The sequence below is a fragment of the Heteronotia binoei genome, chromosome 1, assembly GCF_032191835.1.
Source record: "Heteronotia binoei isolate CCM8104 ecotype False Entrance Well chromosome 1, APGP_CSIRO_Hbin_v1, whole genome shotgun sequence".
Taxonomy (NCBI): Eukaryota; Metazoa; Chordata; class Lepidosauria; order Squamata; family Gekkonidae; genus Heteronotia; species Heteronotia binoei.
Window position 1 is genome coordinate 166,502,558 of NC_083223.1, and position 15,465 is coordinate 166,518,022.

Below are 15,465 nucleotides of genomic sequence, written 5' to 3' on the forward strand. Positions count from 1 at the left end.
TTGGATCAGGCCAGTGGACCATACAGTGGACCCACACAGTGGCCAAAAAACCAGGTGCCATCCGGAGATCCACCAGTGGGGCCAGGACACTAGAAGCCCTCCCACTGTTGCCCCCCCCAAGCACCAAGAATACACAGCATCACTTGCCCCAGAGTTCCATCTATTAATAGCCTCTGATAGACCTCTGGTCCATATGTTTATCCAATTCCCTCTTGAAGCTGTCTATGCTTGTAGCTGCCACGACCTCCTGCAGCAGTGAATTCCATCTGCTAATCACTCTTTGGGTGAAGAAGTACTTCCTTTTATCCATTCTAACCCGACTGCTCAGAAGTTTCATTGTGTCCACAAGTTCTTGTATTGTGAGAAAGGGAGAAAAGGACTTCTTTCTCTATCTTCTCTGTTCCATGCATAATCTTGTAAACCTCTGTCACCCCTCAGTCATCGTTTCTCCAAGCCTCAAGCGCTTTAAAGTTTCTTCATAAAGGAAGTGTTCCAACTCATTAATCATTCTAGTTGCCCTTTTCTGCACTTATCTTTTTTGAGGTGTGATGACCAGACACAGTATTCCAAATGAGGCCGCACCATCGATTTATACAGGGGCAATATGATACTGGCTGATTTGTTTTCAGTTTCCTTCCTAATAATCCTCAGCATTTTTATTGCAGTCGCACACTGTTGCAACATTTTCAGTGAGTTATCTCCTATGACTCCAAGATAGCTCTCTTGGTCTGTCTGTGCCAGTTTGGACCCCATCAACATGTATTTATAGTTAGGATTTTTTGCCCCAATGTGCATTACTTTGCATTTGGCCTCCTTGAACCTCATTTGCCACGTTGACGTCCACTCGTCCAACCTTGACAGATCCCTTTGGAATGCCTCACAATCCTCTCTTGTTATCACCATTCTGAACAATTTAGTATTATCCACAAATTTAGCACTGCTTACTCCCAACTCCAAATCATTAATTAACAAATTAAAAATCACCAGACCCAGTACTGAGCCCTGCAGTACCCTACTGCTTACCACCCTCCTCTGTGAAAATTGCCCATTTATACTCACTCTCTGTTTCCTATTAATTAGTCAGTTTTTGATCCGCGAGAGACTTGTTCTTTTACCCCATGTCTATTGACACTGCTGACTCATGTTCAGTTGTAAGGTTCACTAAGACCCCTAGATCATTTTTGCACACACTACTGCCAAGACAAGTTTCCTCCATCCTATGATAATGTGTTGGATTTATCTGGATTGTGTTGGATTTAAATGCAGAACTTTACATTTATCCCAGTTGAAATTCATTTTATTTGTTTTATCCAAGTTTTCCAGCCTGTCAAGATCATCTTATATCCTGACTCTATCTTCTACTGTATTTGTGTTCCCTCCCAATTTAGTATCATTTGTAAATTTAATAAGCAATCCCTCTATTCCTTCATAAAAATCATAAAAATTTATAAAGATGTTGAACAAAACAGATCCCAGAACAGATCTTTGAGGGATTCTGCTTGTCACTCCTCTCCAAGAGGATGAGGAACCATTCACAAGCACTCTTTGAGTGCGATCTGCCACCCAGTTACAGATCCACTTAACGGTAATTGGATCCAAAACACATTTTACCAACATGTCAACAAGAATATTCTGTGGAACCTTATTAAAAGCATTACTGATCCAGCAAAGTAATAACTTTCTCAAAAGAAAAAAAAAGAGAGAGAGAGAAGGTTATAGTCTGACATGACTTGTTCTTGAGAAACCCATGCTGGCTCTTAATACTCACAGCCATCCTTTCTAAATGCGTAAGGACTGACTGATGATTTGTTCTAAAACTTTTCCAGGTATAGATGTCAAGGTGATAGGTTAGTAGTTACCCGGAGCCTTCTTTTTCCTCTTCTTGAAGATGGGGACAGTATTTGCCTGCCTCCAATCTTCTGGCACCTTATCTGTTCTCCAAGAATTCTCAAAAATAACGGATAGAGGCTGAAAAATTACCTCCACAAGTTCTTTTAGTACCTTTGGATGCAGTTCATCTGGCCCCAAGGACTCAGTTTCAGTTAAAGAAACTAGGTGTCTATGTGCCGATCCTAGGCTGCAACTCCCTTCCCTCACCATGTGTTCTGTTTTTGCCATGTTGAGCACTTTTTTCCTCACAAGCAAGGACTGAGGAAAATTAGGTATTGAGCAGTTCTGTCCTCTCTTCATCACCTGTTACAATTTCCCTCCCCTGGTTATCTTGTACTTCCCTGATAACTTCACTGCCAAACTGTTTTCCAAGACTATTTATTAATAGCTACTCACCTTTCTACAGGGCCCCCAGGGCAGACCCTGAAGCTAGGAGGAGCCCTTGAGCTCTTGCCCTTGAGCTCTTGCCCTTCAACTTGTGCCTCTGGCAAGGAGGAGCCTTACAGAATAGAAGCCTCATCCCGCAGAGGGCAGGGCCAGCAGGTAATCAAATAATAGTTAATCAAATTACATCCGGGCAACAGAGACAAACAGAAACTATACTTACTCAACAGAAACCAAACTTACAGAAACCATTCTTCCACAAGCTATACACACCTTCAAACACTGCCCTCCGATACAGTAGCCCCAGCTAAATCTCCTCAGCAGTTAAGGAAAGGCAAATAAAAAACATTCATCCCTCCAACAATTCTTTATCCTTCTGTTTCTTAGAGCCCATATGAGTTAAATTGATCCAACAAACCAATTCTGTGTTCTTATCTGAGGAAAAAATAGCTTTAGAGCAATAATCTCTTCCTAGAGCAGTGAAGACACAGAAGGCTTTATTTGTAGGGTAACTAAGAAGTTGATAAAAATCGAATGAATGAATGAATAAATAAATAAATAAAATGTCCACAGGTTTTGTTAAAAGTTCTGGAAATTGTGGTTTGTAGATTAAGCATAGAACCTTTGTGATCGTATAAATTTAACATAGGTCGTTTTCGCACTCACCTCCAGCCGGCGCGACCCCCCTCTTCACCATGCAGGATCTGCGCGGATTTCGCACTAAATGCCGCGGAGCAGCCTTTTGCGCCGGAAACTCCCGGCGCAAAAGCCGCTCAAACGTAAACCGCCAAAAAACAGTTTCCGTTTGCGCGGCTTTTGCGACGGGAGTTTCCGGCGCAAAAGGCTGCTCCGCGGCATTTAGTGCGAAATCCGCGCAGATCCTGCGCGGTGAAGAGGGGGGTCGCGGCGGCTGGAGGTGAGTGCGAAAACTACCATAGATTTACATCTATCTTTCTTTTTCCATAGATGCTTCTCTCTCAGCTTACTTTTACCCATTCCCCTGCTTGTTGGTGATGCTGTGTAAACTGTTTTGCAGGAGGTTGCAGTGTTCTGTTCTCTCCCTAATGTTGTTTAATATGTGTGTGTGACCACTGAGATTGCCCACAAGTTTGGGTTTGAGCAATATGCTGATGATACCTAACCTGTAGAAGCAGCTGTCTCTATGGGAGGCCAGTGCTTGGATACGCTGTTCCAGTGGACAGGGAAGAACAAGCTGAAACTGAGGCTGAGATCAGACTAGCTGTTTGATCTGAAGTTGTTGCTTCTCCCTACTGGATTTAACATGTGCATCCAGACAGTGTCATCTGCCCCCCGTTCCCCGGTCTTTGCCCCCATGTCCTCACTCTGACTTTCCCAACGCTGTAGAAAGTCTTGTATTTATGGATCAAATTGTTCTCACTGAGCATTTCTGGATGTCTGATCTCTCAGTTGCATGTTCAAGCCATTTGTGAGGTCTGAGGCTTCTGTTCCCTGATTACCATTTTTTTTTCACAGTTAGCAATATGTGCATAACTGCTTGTTCACCCCTGGTGAATAAGCAGTTCTGTGCATATGCAAAGTAGCTTTAAAAAAGAAGTTGCCTATCCACACACCATGTGGTGGCTGTGCAACAGTAGTGGCATATCTGGTCAAAACTCTCTGGAACTATTTGTTCTGGTGAAATTAGAGGTACACCCAGACTATGCCAAGCCTGTCATCTGACTGCAGCCTGAATCCGGATGAGATGGAGGTATGCTAGTTGGTTTTGTTGATGTCATAAAGGGGATTGCTTTCCTACCCTTGGTAAAGTGAGTCTATTTCACTCAGGCTATGTGAAGAGTTTAGCAATGCCCTCGGACACAGCCTCGGAAGAGGATGGTACAGTTGCCAAAAACGCTTTATTTCAATTACATCTTATGTGAACATTATCTTCCCTCTGACTCAGCTGAACAAGTTTCCCTGATCTGGACTACTGTATCCTTGGGGACAGACTGCTGTAAATATAGTCTATATGGGGCTGAACTTTTAAAAACTCAGAAAACTCAATTAGTGTGCAATTGCACATCTTTTAACTGGAGAATGTTACTACAAATGTGTAATGCTTGTCCTAAAACACCTCATTGGTTGCCTGTTTGTTTCAGGCTCAGCTTAAGGTGCTAGTTCTTATCTTTCATGACCTGAGTTCAATATATTTTGGGGACTGTCTCTCCATGTATCATGTACCAGTTTTGCTCCTTCTGGTTGTTTCTAATTTCCTTACCAGTGACAGGATTGAGAAGACATCCTTGGCTGGGGAACAAGCTTTCTGAAATAGCCTCCCAGATTAGGTATACTGTGCTTATGGGTTTTGCATTGCTTTTTTAGAGAACTATTTGTTGAACTGGCTTTTTCATAAACCATGTGACGGTCGTAGGGCTTTTGAGCAGGAACGCAATTCTGACTGACTTCTTGTCAGGAAGTGGGGCTAATGTGCAAATGAGTTTCTGTTGGGCTTTCCTACAAAAAAGCACTGTGTGAAACAATGGTGACATCTGGGGGTGTGGCCTAGTATGCAAATGAGTTCCTGCTGGGCTTTTTCTACAGAAAAGCCCTGGATGGCCATATCTGTTGTGGACAGACTGTTGGTATCTTTCTGTTTGATGTTTGTTTGGCAGATAGTTATGAATTACTGTGTAAGTTTTCAGTGAATGTTATTGTGTGCGTGTCTACACACACACATACCTAGGACTCCATTGTAAGTGAAAAATTGTGATAGAAGACCAACAGTGTAGTGCAGGGGTGTCAAACTTATTTGTTATGAGGGCCAGATCTGACATAAATGAGGCCTTGTTGGGCTGGGCCATGTTGGACAGGGCCATGTGTGTACCTATTTAAGATTAGGTAGCAGAGATATAAACTTTATAAAGGACACAAACACAATTAAAGATTTTTTTTTTTTTTAAATTAAAACATGCTTAAAACATTAGTACTCATTGAACTTAAAGGTGCTTTCTTTGTATTTCTTCCATGGGATCCAGGGGACTGGGCAAAGGAAGCTCTAGCTCTTCCCTCCCTTTCCCAGGGGACCAGGAGGGGGAGGAGCCTCAGCCAATAGAAGGAAGAGAGGCTTGGCTCAATAGCTCCACTGTGCAATTAAGAGAGCCTGGCAAAGCAAGCTCTGCCTCCCCTCTTCCTCCCCAAGGGAGGAGTCTTAGCCAATGGAGAAAACAGAGGTTTTGCTCTGTAGCTCCTGTGCAATTGAGCAAGCCTTGCAAAGCAAGCTGTTATGCAGAAGGAAGCAAGAGAAAGGGAGAAGGAAGCAGATGACAGCCAGTTGCTCAGGAGCCTGATAGGAGCCCTCTCAGGGCTGATTTGCTCCTGGGACGCATGTTTGACACCCCTGGTGTAGTGTGCACATGCGTGCAAGGTACTGATGAAGATAAGAGACTGAATAAGGTATTTTCAAAATTTCCACATGGGCCTGCCCTTGAAAGGAATATGTTTTCTGTGTTTGGCTGCCAACAGGGTCATGAGACAGTTAGGTCTCCTCTCCAGTGATCTTCTTGGAGTACTCCTAACGTTTAAAAAACAACAGCAAGGTAATAACATCATCAGGGTAATAAAATCATAAAAAACAACAAACATTAAAAAAATCCATTCAGAGAACCCTGTGGGACATAAAAATAGTGCTAAAACACTGCAACATAAAAGCAGTATTCAGTAGTATAACATAACAATAAAACAGTTTGTAGGCTAGAGGCAAGCCATTAAAATCAATTAAAATGGGCAAGTTAAGGCTTCATTCAAAAGCCTGGATAAAGAGAAATATTTTGTCTTGGCTTCTAAAAGACAGTGAGGTACATACCAGGAAAACTTTATGAGGGAGGGTATTCCAGAAGCAATGTACCACCACTGAGAAAGCCTTGTCTTTGGTTCTTGCCCAACTCTTCTCTGCAGGTGGAAGCACAGAGAGCTGGGCTTGGAAGAAGGTTCTCAACTGGGGAGTCTGGACAACAATGGTGTCAGGCTATGGAGACTCAAGGCGGTATTCATTGAGACAATGTAATACTTTATTGGAAACTCATAGCTGGAAACAAAAGTTGACACTAATACCTGGGAATGGGTGTTTCTTAGTCTTATGGAATCTACATCAAAGCGATATCTAAACAAAGGCACTATTCTCAAAACAACAGGGAGTGAAGGTGCAAACTTTCACACGAGAGCTTCTGCTTATCTCTTTGCCTCTGGGAAGATGCTGGCCAGCGGTGGTATCTATTAACGGCCACATTCCTTTGCTCCTTCTACAACCTAAACAAAGTTAACACTTCAAATGTCCCCCCTTTGATATGCATGCTAGCTACAATATAGCAAAAGGCTGTGGGTTAGTATGGAGAGTCCATTTGGTTAGTATTCTATAATTTCAGTATGATAAAGTTACAGAGCCTGACAAATGGTGAAGGCAATCCTTAGACCATTATTATAGCTAGATCATCTTCTTTCCATGGAATAGTAAATCTTGATTGTGTAAGTCTGGATTGTCTTAATTCACCAGTGGCACCTGCTTTTTATGGTAGAAAATGCATCTATTAAAATTGAACTTAAAATTCAAATTTGAATTTTTTTGAACTTGATTGGTTTAAATTATTAACCTAATTCATTATTGTTATGTATGTGGACTCAAATGAAGACTTTGGGTGTACCTGCCGGGCTCATTGGAGCCATACGGGCTGAGCTTGAGGACTTGGGAACAAAGGGCTACAGGATCCAAATCTCTGCAGTCCTAGACCAATCACAAGCCCCCACCGGCTTGAATGACCCAATGATGTGCTAGTGTGGGAATCCAGAGATGTATATAAGTTGGCCAGTAGGCCCCTATCTGCAGTCTTGTAATGTAGCCCTATCCTATATCATGTCTATTAAAGAGCTTGTGATCACTCAACTGGCGACTCCTCCATGCATGGAACCTACTATATTATAATTATTTTTGTAATGCTGAAATTGCATCATAGGTAATTAGGAATAAGGCCCATTGTAGAGAAAAATACAATGGGCTCTAAAAAGAGGCTCTGAGAAAGTGCCTCCCCCACTCTTGCTGTCTTCCCACCCACCCAAGTGAAGCATTCACTCCCCCCACACACACCTCAAGGGAAGCTGATCTCTGCCATCTGGAGAACAGCTGTAATTCTGAGTGATCTCCTGCCTTCACCTGGAGATTTTAATATATTTACATACTTTTTAAATATAAAACTGCTTCAGACTTAATCAATGTATTTGATACAAAAGTCCACATCGACAACCATAAGATACAATATAAATCCTTATATACAGAGCCCATAGTGATTTACTAATACAGCATACGAGTAACTAGTTACAATAATATAATAGATGTGTTTCATGTTCCCACTTCATCAGTAGTTTAATATCTTCCACTTGTGCTGTTTGGTTAAGAACATAAGAGAAGCCATGTTGGATCAGGCCAACGGCCCATCAAGTCCAACACTCTGTGTCACACAGTGGCAAAAAAATTTATATACACACATACACTGTGGCTAATAGCCACTGATGGACCTGTGCTCCATATTTTTATCTAAACCCCTCTTGAAGGTGGCTATACTTGTGGCTGCCACCAGCTCCTGTGGCAGTGAATTCCACATGTTAATCACCCTTTGGGTGAAGAAGTACTTCCTTTTATCCGTTTTAACCTGTCTGCTCAGCAATTTCATCGAATGCCCACGAGTTCTTGTATTGTGAGAAAGGGAGAAAAGTACTTCTTTCTCTGCTTTCTCCATCCCATGCATTATCTTGTAAACCTCTATCATGTCACCCCGCAGTCGACGTTTCTCCAAGCTAAAGAGTCCCAAGCGTTTCAACCTTTCTTCATAGGGAAAGTGCTCCAGCCCTTTAATCATTCTAGTTGCCCTTCTCTGGACTTTCTCCAATGCTATAATATCCTTTTTGAGGTGCGGCGACCAGAACTGCACACAGTACTCCAAATGAGACCGCACCATCGATTTATACAGGGGCATTATGATACTGGCTGATTTGTTTTCAATTCCCTTCCTAATAATTCCCAGCATGGCGTTGGCCTTTTTTACTGCAAATGCACACTGTCTTGACATTTTCAGTGAGTTATCTACCACGACCCCAAGATCTCTCTCTTGGTCAGTCTCTGCCAGTTCACACCCCATCAACTTGTATTTGTAGCTGGGATTCTTGGCCCCAATGTGCATTACTTTGCACTTGGCCACATTGAACCGCATCTGCCACGTTGACGCCCACTCACCCAGCCTCAACAGATCCCTTTGGAGTTCCTCACAATCCTCTCTGGTTCTCACCACCCTGAACAATTTAGTGTCATCCACAAACTTGGCCACTTCACTGCTCACTCCCAACTCTAAATCATTTATGAACAAGTTAAAGAGCATGGGACCCAGTACCGAGCCCTGCGGCACCCCACTGCTTACCGTCCTCCACTGCGAAGACTGCCCATTTCATCCCTGGGTCCTTGAAATGCCGCATATTAGTTCATAAACAACCTGTATTAGAATTTTGTTATTTATGGTTCCTTCATGAAGCCTCAGTGTTGTATCCAGTATGTATGGAGAATGTTTTGGCCAGCAATGGAGTGGAAGGCTTTGCGCATGCTTCTAGGAAAAGGAATTGGCTTACTCCCTTGTAATATACAGCACAAGTGGAAGATATTATAATACTGATGAAGTGGGAACACGAAACACGTCTTATATTATTGTAACTAGTTACTTGTATACTGTATTAGTAAATCACTATGGGCTCTGTTTATAAGGATTTAATTGTATCTTATGGTTGTTAATGTGGACTTTTGTGTCAAATACATTGATTAATTCTGAAGTAGTTTTATATTTAAAAAGCATGTAAATATATTTTAAAAGTGTAAAAAAAGTCTGGTAGCCTATTCATATCACGGACACGTGTGTTTTTTGTATATATCCTCACTGTGATTCCTTGTTGATTATTCTAATTCACCTGGAGATTGGCAACAGTGGTCCCCAGAAGAAAATGGCTAGTTTGGAGGGTGTAGTGTATGGCATTATAGCTGTCTGAGGTCCCACCCCTCCTCAAACCCCACCCTCTTCAGCCTCCACCCCTTAAATCTCCAGGAATTTCCTAGCCTGGAGTTGGTAACCCTATCTCCTTCCCTTTATCTGCCGCTCTGACCTCAGGTTTCCATTGCCTCCCCCCTCCCTTCAGCCTCTTCCTAGGAAAGGGACATTCTTTCTCCACAGTGGTGGGGACCAAAGCAGCTTACCTCATTCTCCCCCCTTTGATCTGAACAACAACCCTGTGAGGCAGGTTAGGCTGAAAGTCTGTGACTGGTCTGAAATCACCCAGTCAGCTTCCACAGCAAGAACCTGGGTCTGGCAGACCCCACTCTGAAGCCCAAACTCTTATGCCTTCCTCAAACTCCATCACAAAATCTGCAGGAATTTCCCTCCTGCCTAGAACTGGCAGCTGTAGTTAGGATTGGCCCCAATGAGTTCTCCCTCAGAGGCCTTTAGTGATACCTTTCAGAGCAACACTCTCTCTCTGATAACGTTATTGGTCTTAAACAAAGGACTTCAATCTCTCTGTCTCGCTTTCTCTCCCTATCTCTCTGTATCTGGTTTGTTGCTATAGGATACCATTTCTCCCTCTGCCACTTGCAAGTGCCCAACCCCAGGGTGGCTTGATTAGGGGGAAGGGCCTTCTCAGTTGTGGCCCCTGTCCTGTGGAACACACTCTCAGATGACATCTGTGCCCTGCTGGACTTGCTTAGTTTCCACAGAGCATGCAAGGCAGAATTGCCTATTCTGGCCTTTGAAGGGTAATCCACATATCTGGGTTGTTTTTATTAGTAGTATGGTGCATACACACACACACTCACTCTTTGGGTGCTTGGCAACTAAAAACATTAAATAAATAAAAACCCTACTTCTTGCAAAATCATTCTCCAAAACATAGAGCTAAAATAATTCTTGTTAACCCAAAATAATATTTTTCTTTTTCTTTCTTCTTGATTTTCAGGACCCAGCATTCTCTTCAGCAATTCATAACAAGCTGCAGGTGCCCAATACTACCCGAAAGGCTTGGAATGAGAGAGACAATCGGTGTGATGTATGTGCTACACACCTGAATCAGCTGAAACAGGAGGCTATTCAGATGGTGCTGACACTTGAACAGGCTGCCAACACTGAACCTTGTGATGCTTCTCCTGGCTCCCCTCCTCCCCTTCCCACAATTCCAACTTTAGTGGGTTCCCGACATATGGGCAGCTTGCAACCCAGGGACTGGGCATACATGTCTGCTCCCTATGCTACTTCCAATTATACCAGCTTTCTGCCTAACAAACTCACTGGGAAACCTAGCAACGTAGGGATTGTAAATGGAATAGAGAAGAAAAATGGTTCCTTGGGACATCAGGCAAAGGTCAGTGTACAGATGGCCACCAGTCCAAGCAATGGTAACATCCTGAATTCTGTGGCTATCCAGGCTCATCAGTACCTAGATGGCACCTGGTCTTTGTCAAGAACAAATGGCGTCACACTGTACCCTTATCAAGTAAGTAGAACAAGAAACATCTTTAAACTCTTTGATATTCTTCTTAGTAATGCACCTTTACCTTTTCTTAAATGAGGTCCACAGTCCAAGAACATTTTAGATGTGATTATTAATTAATTAAAATATGCCTGTCTTGCCTTTACCCCAAGAATTCAAGGCTGCTTGCAAGAGATACCTACCTGCATCAAAACAATTTTGAAAATATAGAAATCACTTTATTTTCCAAGCTTAGAGACAGAGCTGTAGAAGTAAATACTTACACTCTGTCTTTTCAATTGCACTCTATTATAGCAATAGAGTGCTTATGGCCTTTGGTAATACAATTAATATAATTCAAATCCCACATACTCGTGGGGGGTGCGGAATCCCTCCCCTCATTGCTGCTGATTCCCCTCATCTACTTCCCTCCTTACAGCTTGGGGACAGGGTGGAAAACTCACAGGAGGAGATCCCATATCCCTCCCCATCACCAAGCCTGGTGCAGCTCCAGGCCCCGCCATCAGCTAGTGAGTCCAGCATCCTTCTCCGCTATGGCTGGGCCCATTGCAGCTGCTGGCATCCTCCTCTGCCACAGCCAGGCCTGGTACAGCTGCTGCTGTTCTTTGAGGCTGAAGCTGGGCCCAGAGCAGCTGCCAACATCTGCCATCAGAACAGGCTCGAGCAGCTCCATTCTGAGCTGATAAGAGTATTGTTTGCACGTGCATAGACAATACAAATGTGTGTGCGGAGGATTTAAACCTCCCTATATATTTTAGTTTTATTTTAAACATTTTCTGTAAGTTTGCAGAAAAATTTGTCTAATGTCCATATGGTCCTGTGCCATGGATTTAGGTATCCAAAGATGGGGGCCACATACCACTAATAGTATATAGTGGGGTTTTTTTTAAAGTGATTTTATACACCATAGGCTGTCCAATTGAAAGAACAGGATTAGAGCTCCTGGAACAAGGCATAGGATACAGCTCTTAGCATACAAAGCTCATCTCAAGCATATATCCTGAGGGTCATTAACACAGCATATAATGTTAGGGAACTGCATACATCAATATACCTATCAACACCCCCCCCCCCCCCCCGCAATATGTGTGAATGCATGTGTGGAGTAAAACTGGAAGGATAGCAAATGTGGACCAGAGTAATTCACAGCAGAGAATAAATAATTGGTTCAGTGGTAATATTCAATATGATATGTCCTGGATCTAATAATTATGTTAATGATACAAACTAGGGAGTACTGATAACAGCACATGGCCCTTGAGAGCAGTGAACCAAATATGGGTCTCCAAGTTTAATTCTAGCAATTGCATTGTTGAAGAAGAAAGACTAATATGATATGTGACATACACAGTGATTTTACGGTGAGAAGCTAAGGGAAAATCTGCTGAACTACAATTGGCAATAAAATTATTAGTTATAATATTCTGTTATCTAAAATATCTATTAAGTTTGTATGCTTTTGCTTTTTATACAGCTAGATTTTTAAAATTATTGATATATCTCTGCATGTTGTTGGTTAAAATCTATATTATGTCCGGAAGAGGATGTATATTGCTATAGCCATGAAGCAAATATTTAATCTTACTACCTGATCCTAAACATATTAACTTGGAATTAAGGATTTCTCCCTTTTCTGGGAATGTTTTGTATCTCTAAATAAATGCACAACAAGCAGAAATGCATCAGAAAAAGCATTTCCTCTGTGGCAGGTTCTTTCTACCAATTGAGGGGACGTACACAGCCTCTTATGATTTTGGGGAACCAGGTTTGTAATCCTCTGGTTCAGGAATATCATCTCTTTTCCACACCTATCTGATGATGTCACAGGGTCCTCATACATGCTGACCGTTCAAGTGTTCAAAGGAACTGAACCTGGTGCTTTCCTGCAGGATTTCTCTGTAAGTGAACACCAGGTGCTGTAAATGCTTGTCCCGGTCGCTTTTGTGCATTGCAGTATAAATCTGTTTAAACCATTCATCTCAGGATGGTACAAGGTTGGTGGAGGATGTTTCATGCCAGACAAAACCCATAGCCACTGCATTAGAGTGGAGGTCCCAAGGTCAGTCACAATTTCATTAGGGAAACTGAGTCTGCTGAAAAGAAACTGTGGTATGTCCACTATGGTGTGCCTTGATGTTACTCAAAGGGACTTCCGAGCTACGTCGCCTTGATCTCAGCGGGGTCCGTGGGTTCTCCTGCTTGTGGCCCCCCTGAATCAGGCAGGGGGAGGAGTGCCACAGATGTGACACCCCCAAAGAGGCCCTGAAGGGGTCTCTTTTCGGCATGGGGCTTTTACAGCAAGACAGAGGCTCAACGGCAGTTGTTCCTGTTCTCTCTGTATGCCACGAAGCTCTCCCTGTCATGATCGCCATTACAGCAGCAAGAGGTAAACGCCCGATCGCTTGCTTCTCTTCTCTTCAATAAGCTTTTGATCTATCACTTCTCTACCTCAAGCATGACAATTCTACATTGCAAGTAAGTGGGCTTTCAATTGCCAATGGCTAATGGGTCATTTTGCATTTCAATAAATGGGCAGTTCAAAGGAAAGGAAAGAGGTCGATACCTCCAATTTTCCTGTGAATGAGGCCTCGAAAAGCTAAAGAACATCTCTACTGGAAACAATTTTACTTAACCTGAATATGGATACTTAAATCGACTCGGATTATAATTGTATATCTGTTAAAGAGATTATTATTCAGCTACAATACGGTCTGAACAAAATGAGATACGTCTTAGAGGGATTAATCCTTGTCATCTGATTGAAATTCATACGCTAACACTCAAAACTTCAGTTGGAGGAGATTGGAAAGGACGGACTATCTGGGACTCTGAGCTACTTTACAACCTGGATTAATGGACTGAGTTTGCTGACAGAGAAAAATGGCTTTGCTAAGCGAAATTTTCCCAAAAAAGATATTTTAAGCAGTTTGAATTCTCTGAGGCAAGATCTTGGTTTATTGACAGGGTTGGTTAAGGAACAAATGGGAGCTTTTGTGCTGAAAGCTAGCAAAATCTCAAATCTACATGAGCAGAGTGATAAAGAGAACCCGGTGACATCTGTGGAATTGAAATGGGAGAGCGACTCGTTGGGAAAAGAACAAAAGAAAATCAAAATGGAACCCTATGGCATAATTAAAAAAGAAGACTGGAAATGGAGACTGGCTGAAGTTATGTCGAGAGGGACAAAGGCTGTGGAATTTTTCCCACTTTCTTTGAGAGGGATGACTGCATTAAGAAGTAAGAAGGTGCATTTTAACCAGAAAATCATGATGTGGAAATCTTTCAGAAAGAAGAACCTCCTGAACTATATCCCTCTCTGTGGATTGTTGGATATGGAATTTGTAAGAAAATCTGATATGTGATATTAGAAGGCTAAGTGAGATTCTTTTTTTTTGGGGGGGGGGGGCTATAATAAGTTGTCTTGTCTAAAATAATGTGGATATAAAAGCTAAAGGACTAAAAAAAATTGAAAATAATTTTATGTAAAAATAGTTAATCTAGATCAATTTTTAAGAAGGCAGACAGCATAATTATTTCATAAATTAGTGAACTTGTCTTTAACATATAATGATATTAGCTTTTTATGTTTGTTATCGATATGGGTAATCCTACAAGTTAATCTATAATTGTTAAGAAGGTAGACATCATAATTATTTTGTAAATTAGTAGATCTCCTTCTAATATGTTTGTTTGAAGAAATTGTCTATAATAAGATAGATAAATTATTGTGCTCTATTTCTAGCCTGTTAAGGATAAAGATATTGGTCTCAGACTGTATTAAGGAGAGAGAAAGTGCAATTAGTTATAAATCAGGAGATAGATTTCTTTTTAGCAAGAAGGGTTTCTTGAAATGTCTTTATCTTTGTGGGTAGTTGGGTATGGAAGTCTCAATAAGAACAGACATGTGATTTTTATTTTTGGGTTATAATAAGTTGTTTTTTCTAGACCAATAGGGTTATAAGTGTTGAATTAATTGTTAAAAAGGCAAACAGCATAGTTATTATGTAAACTGGCAGATTTTTTTAAATATGCCTCCCAGGGGAAACTGTTTATATTGAGATAGACAAAATACTATGTTGTATTTTTCTTTTAGCTTCTTAAGGATAAAGATATGATTTTTTGTGTTTATGTTAATGATGATATGTTAAACTAACAAACTAGTCTGTGTTTTCAACATGGTTAAGCCAAATCAGCCAGTTCCATGTTGAGATTGCTCTGACTTGTTTATATTTATTTGGGTTGAAGAAGAATTGTTAAGACTTGTATTGCAAATAATAGTTTAGTAAAAGTGTTTTATAATGAAGGATAAAGATGGTAAAAAATATGGAGAACTCTATAGTTGCAGGTAGAACGAATTGGATATTTTATTTGGAGGTAGAATTATAACTGATATATTTGTACTTTTCTTCCCCCCCCCCCCCGCTTTTCCCATTCTGTATATGCCCTTTCCCCCTTTTATGTATCTATGCTTATGCTTCTTCCTTTTGTAGTTAAAAACAATAAATATTATAAAACACGACGTTACTCAAAGGCACCTTTGTCTGCCACATTTCTTCCAGGCCAATGAAAAAGCTGGGTCAGTTTGTGCTTAGTTCTAGCCACTCCCAGATGTCCTGTGAATGAACTTTAATGCACTATTGACAGTAACTGCAGGTTCTCTCC

General features: G+C 41.5%; 1 protein-coding gene across 1 annotated transcript in view; it reads left to right on the top strand.

The window, feature by feature from the left end:
- Positions 1-15,465, top strand: part of KIF26B (kinesin family member 26B) — a 763,222-nt gene that overhangs the window by 242,638 nt on the left and 505,119 nt on the right. Inside the window, exon 3 of the mRNA XM_060243792.1 lies at positions 10,273-10,806. Coding sequence (XP_060099775.1) covers positions 10,273-10,806 — 534 coding nt within the window. The remainder of the gene's footprint in view (positions 1-10,272; positions 10,807-15,465) is intronic.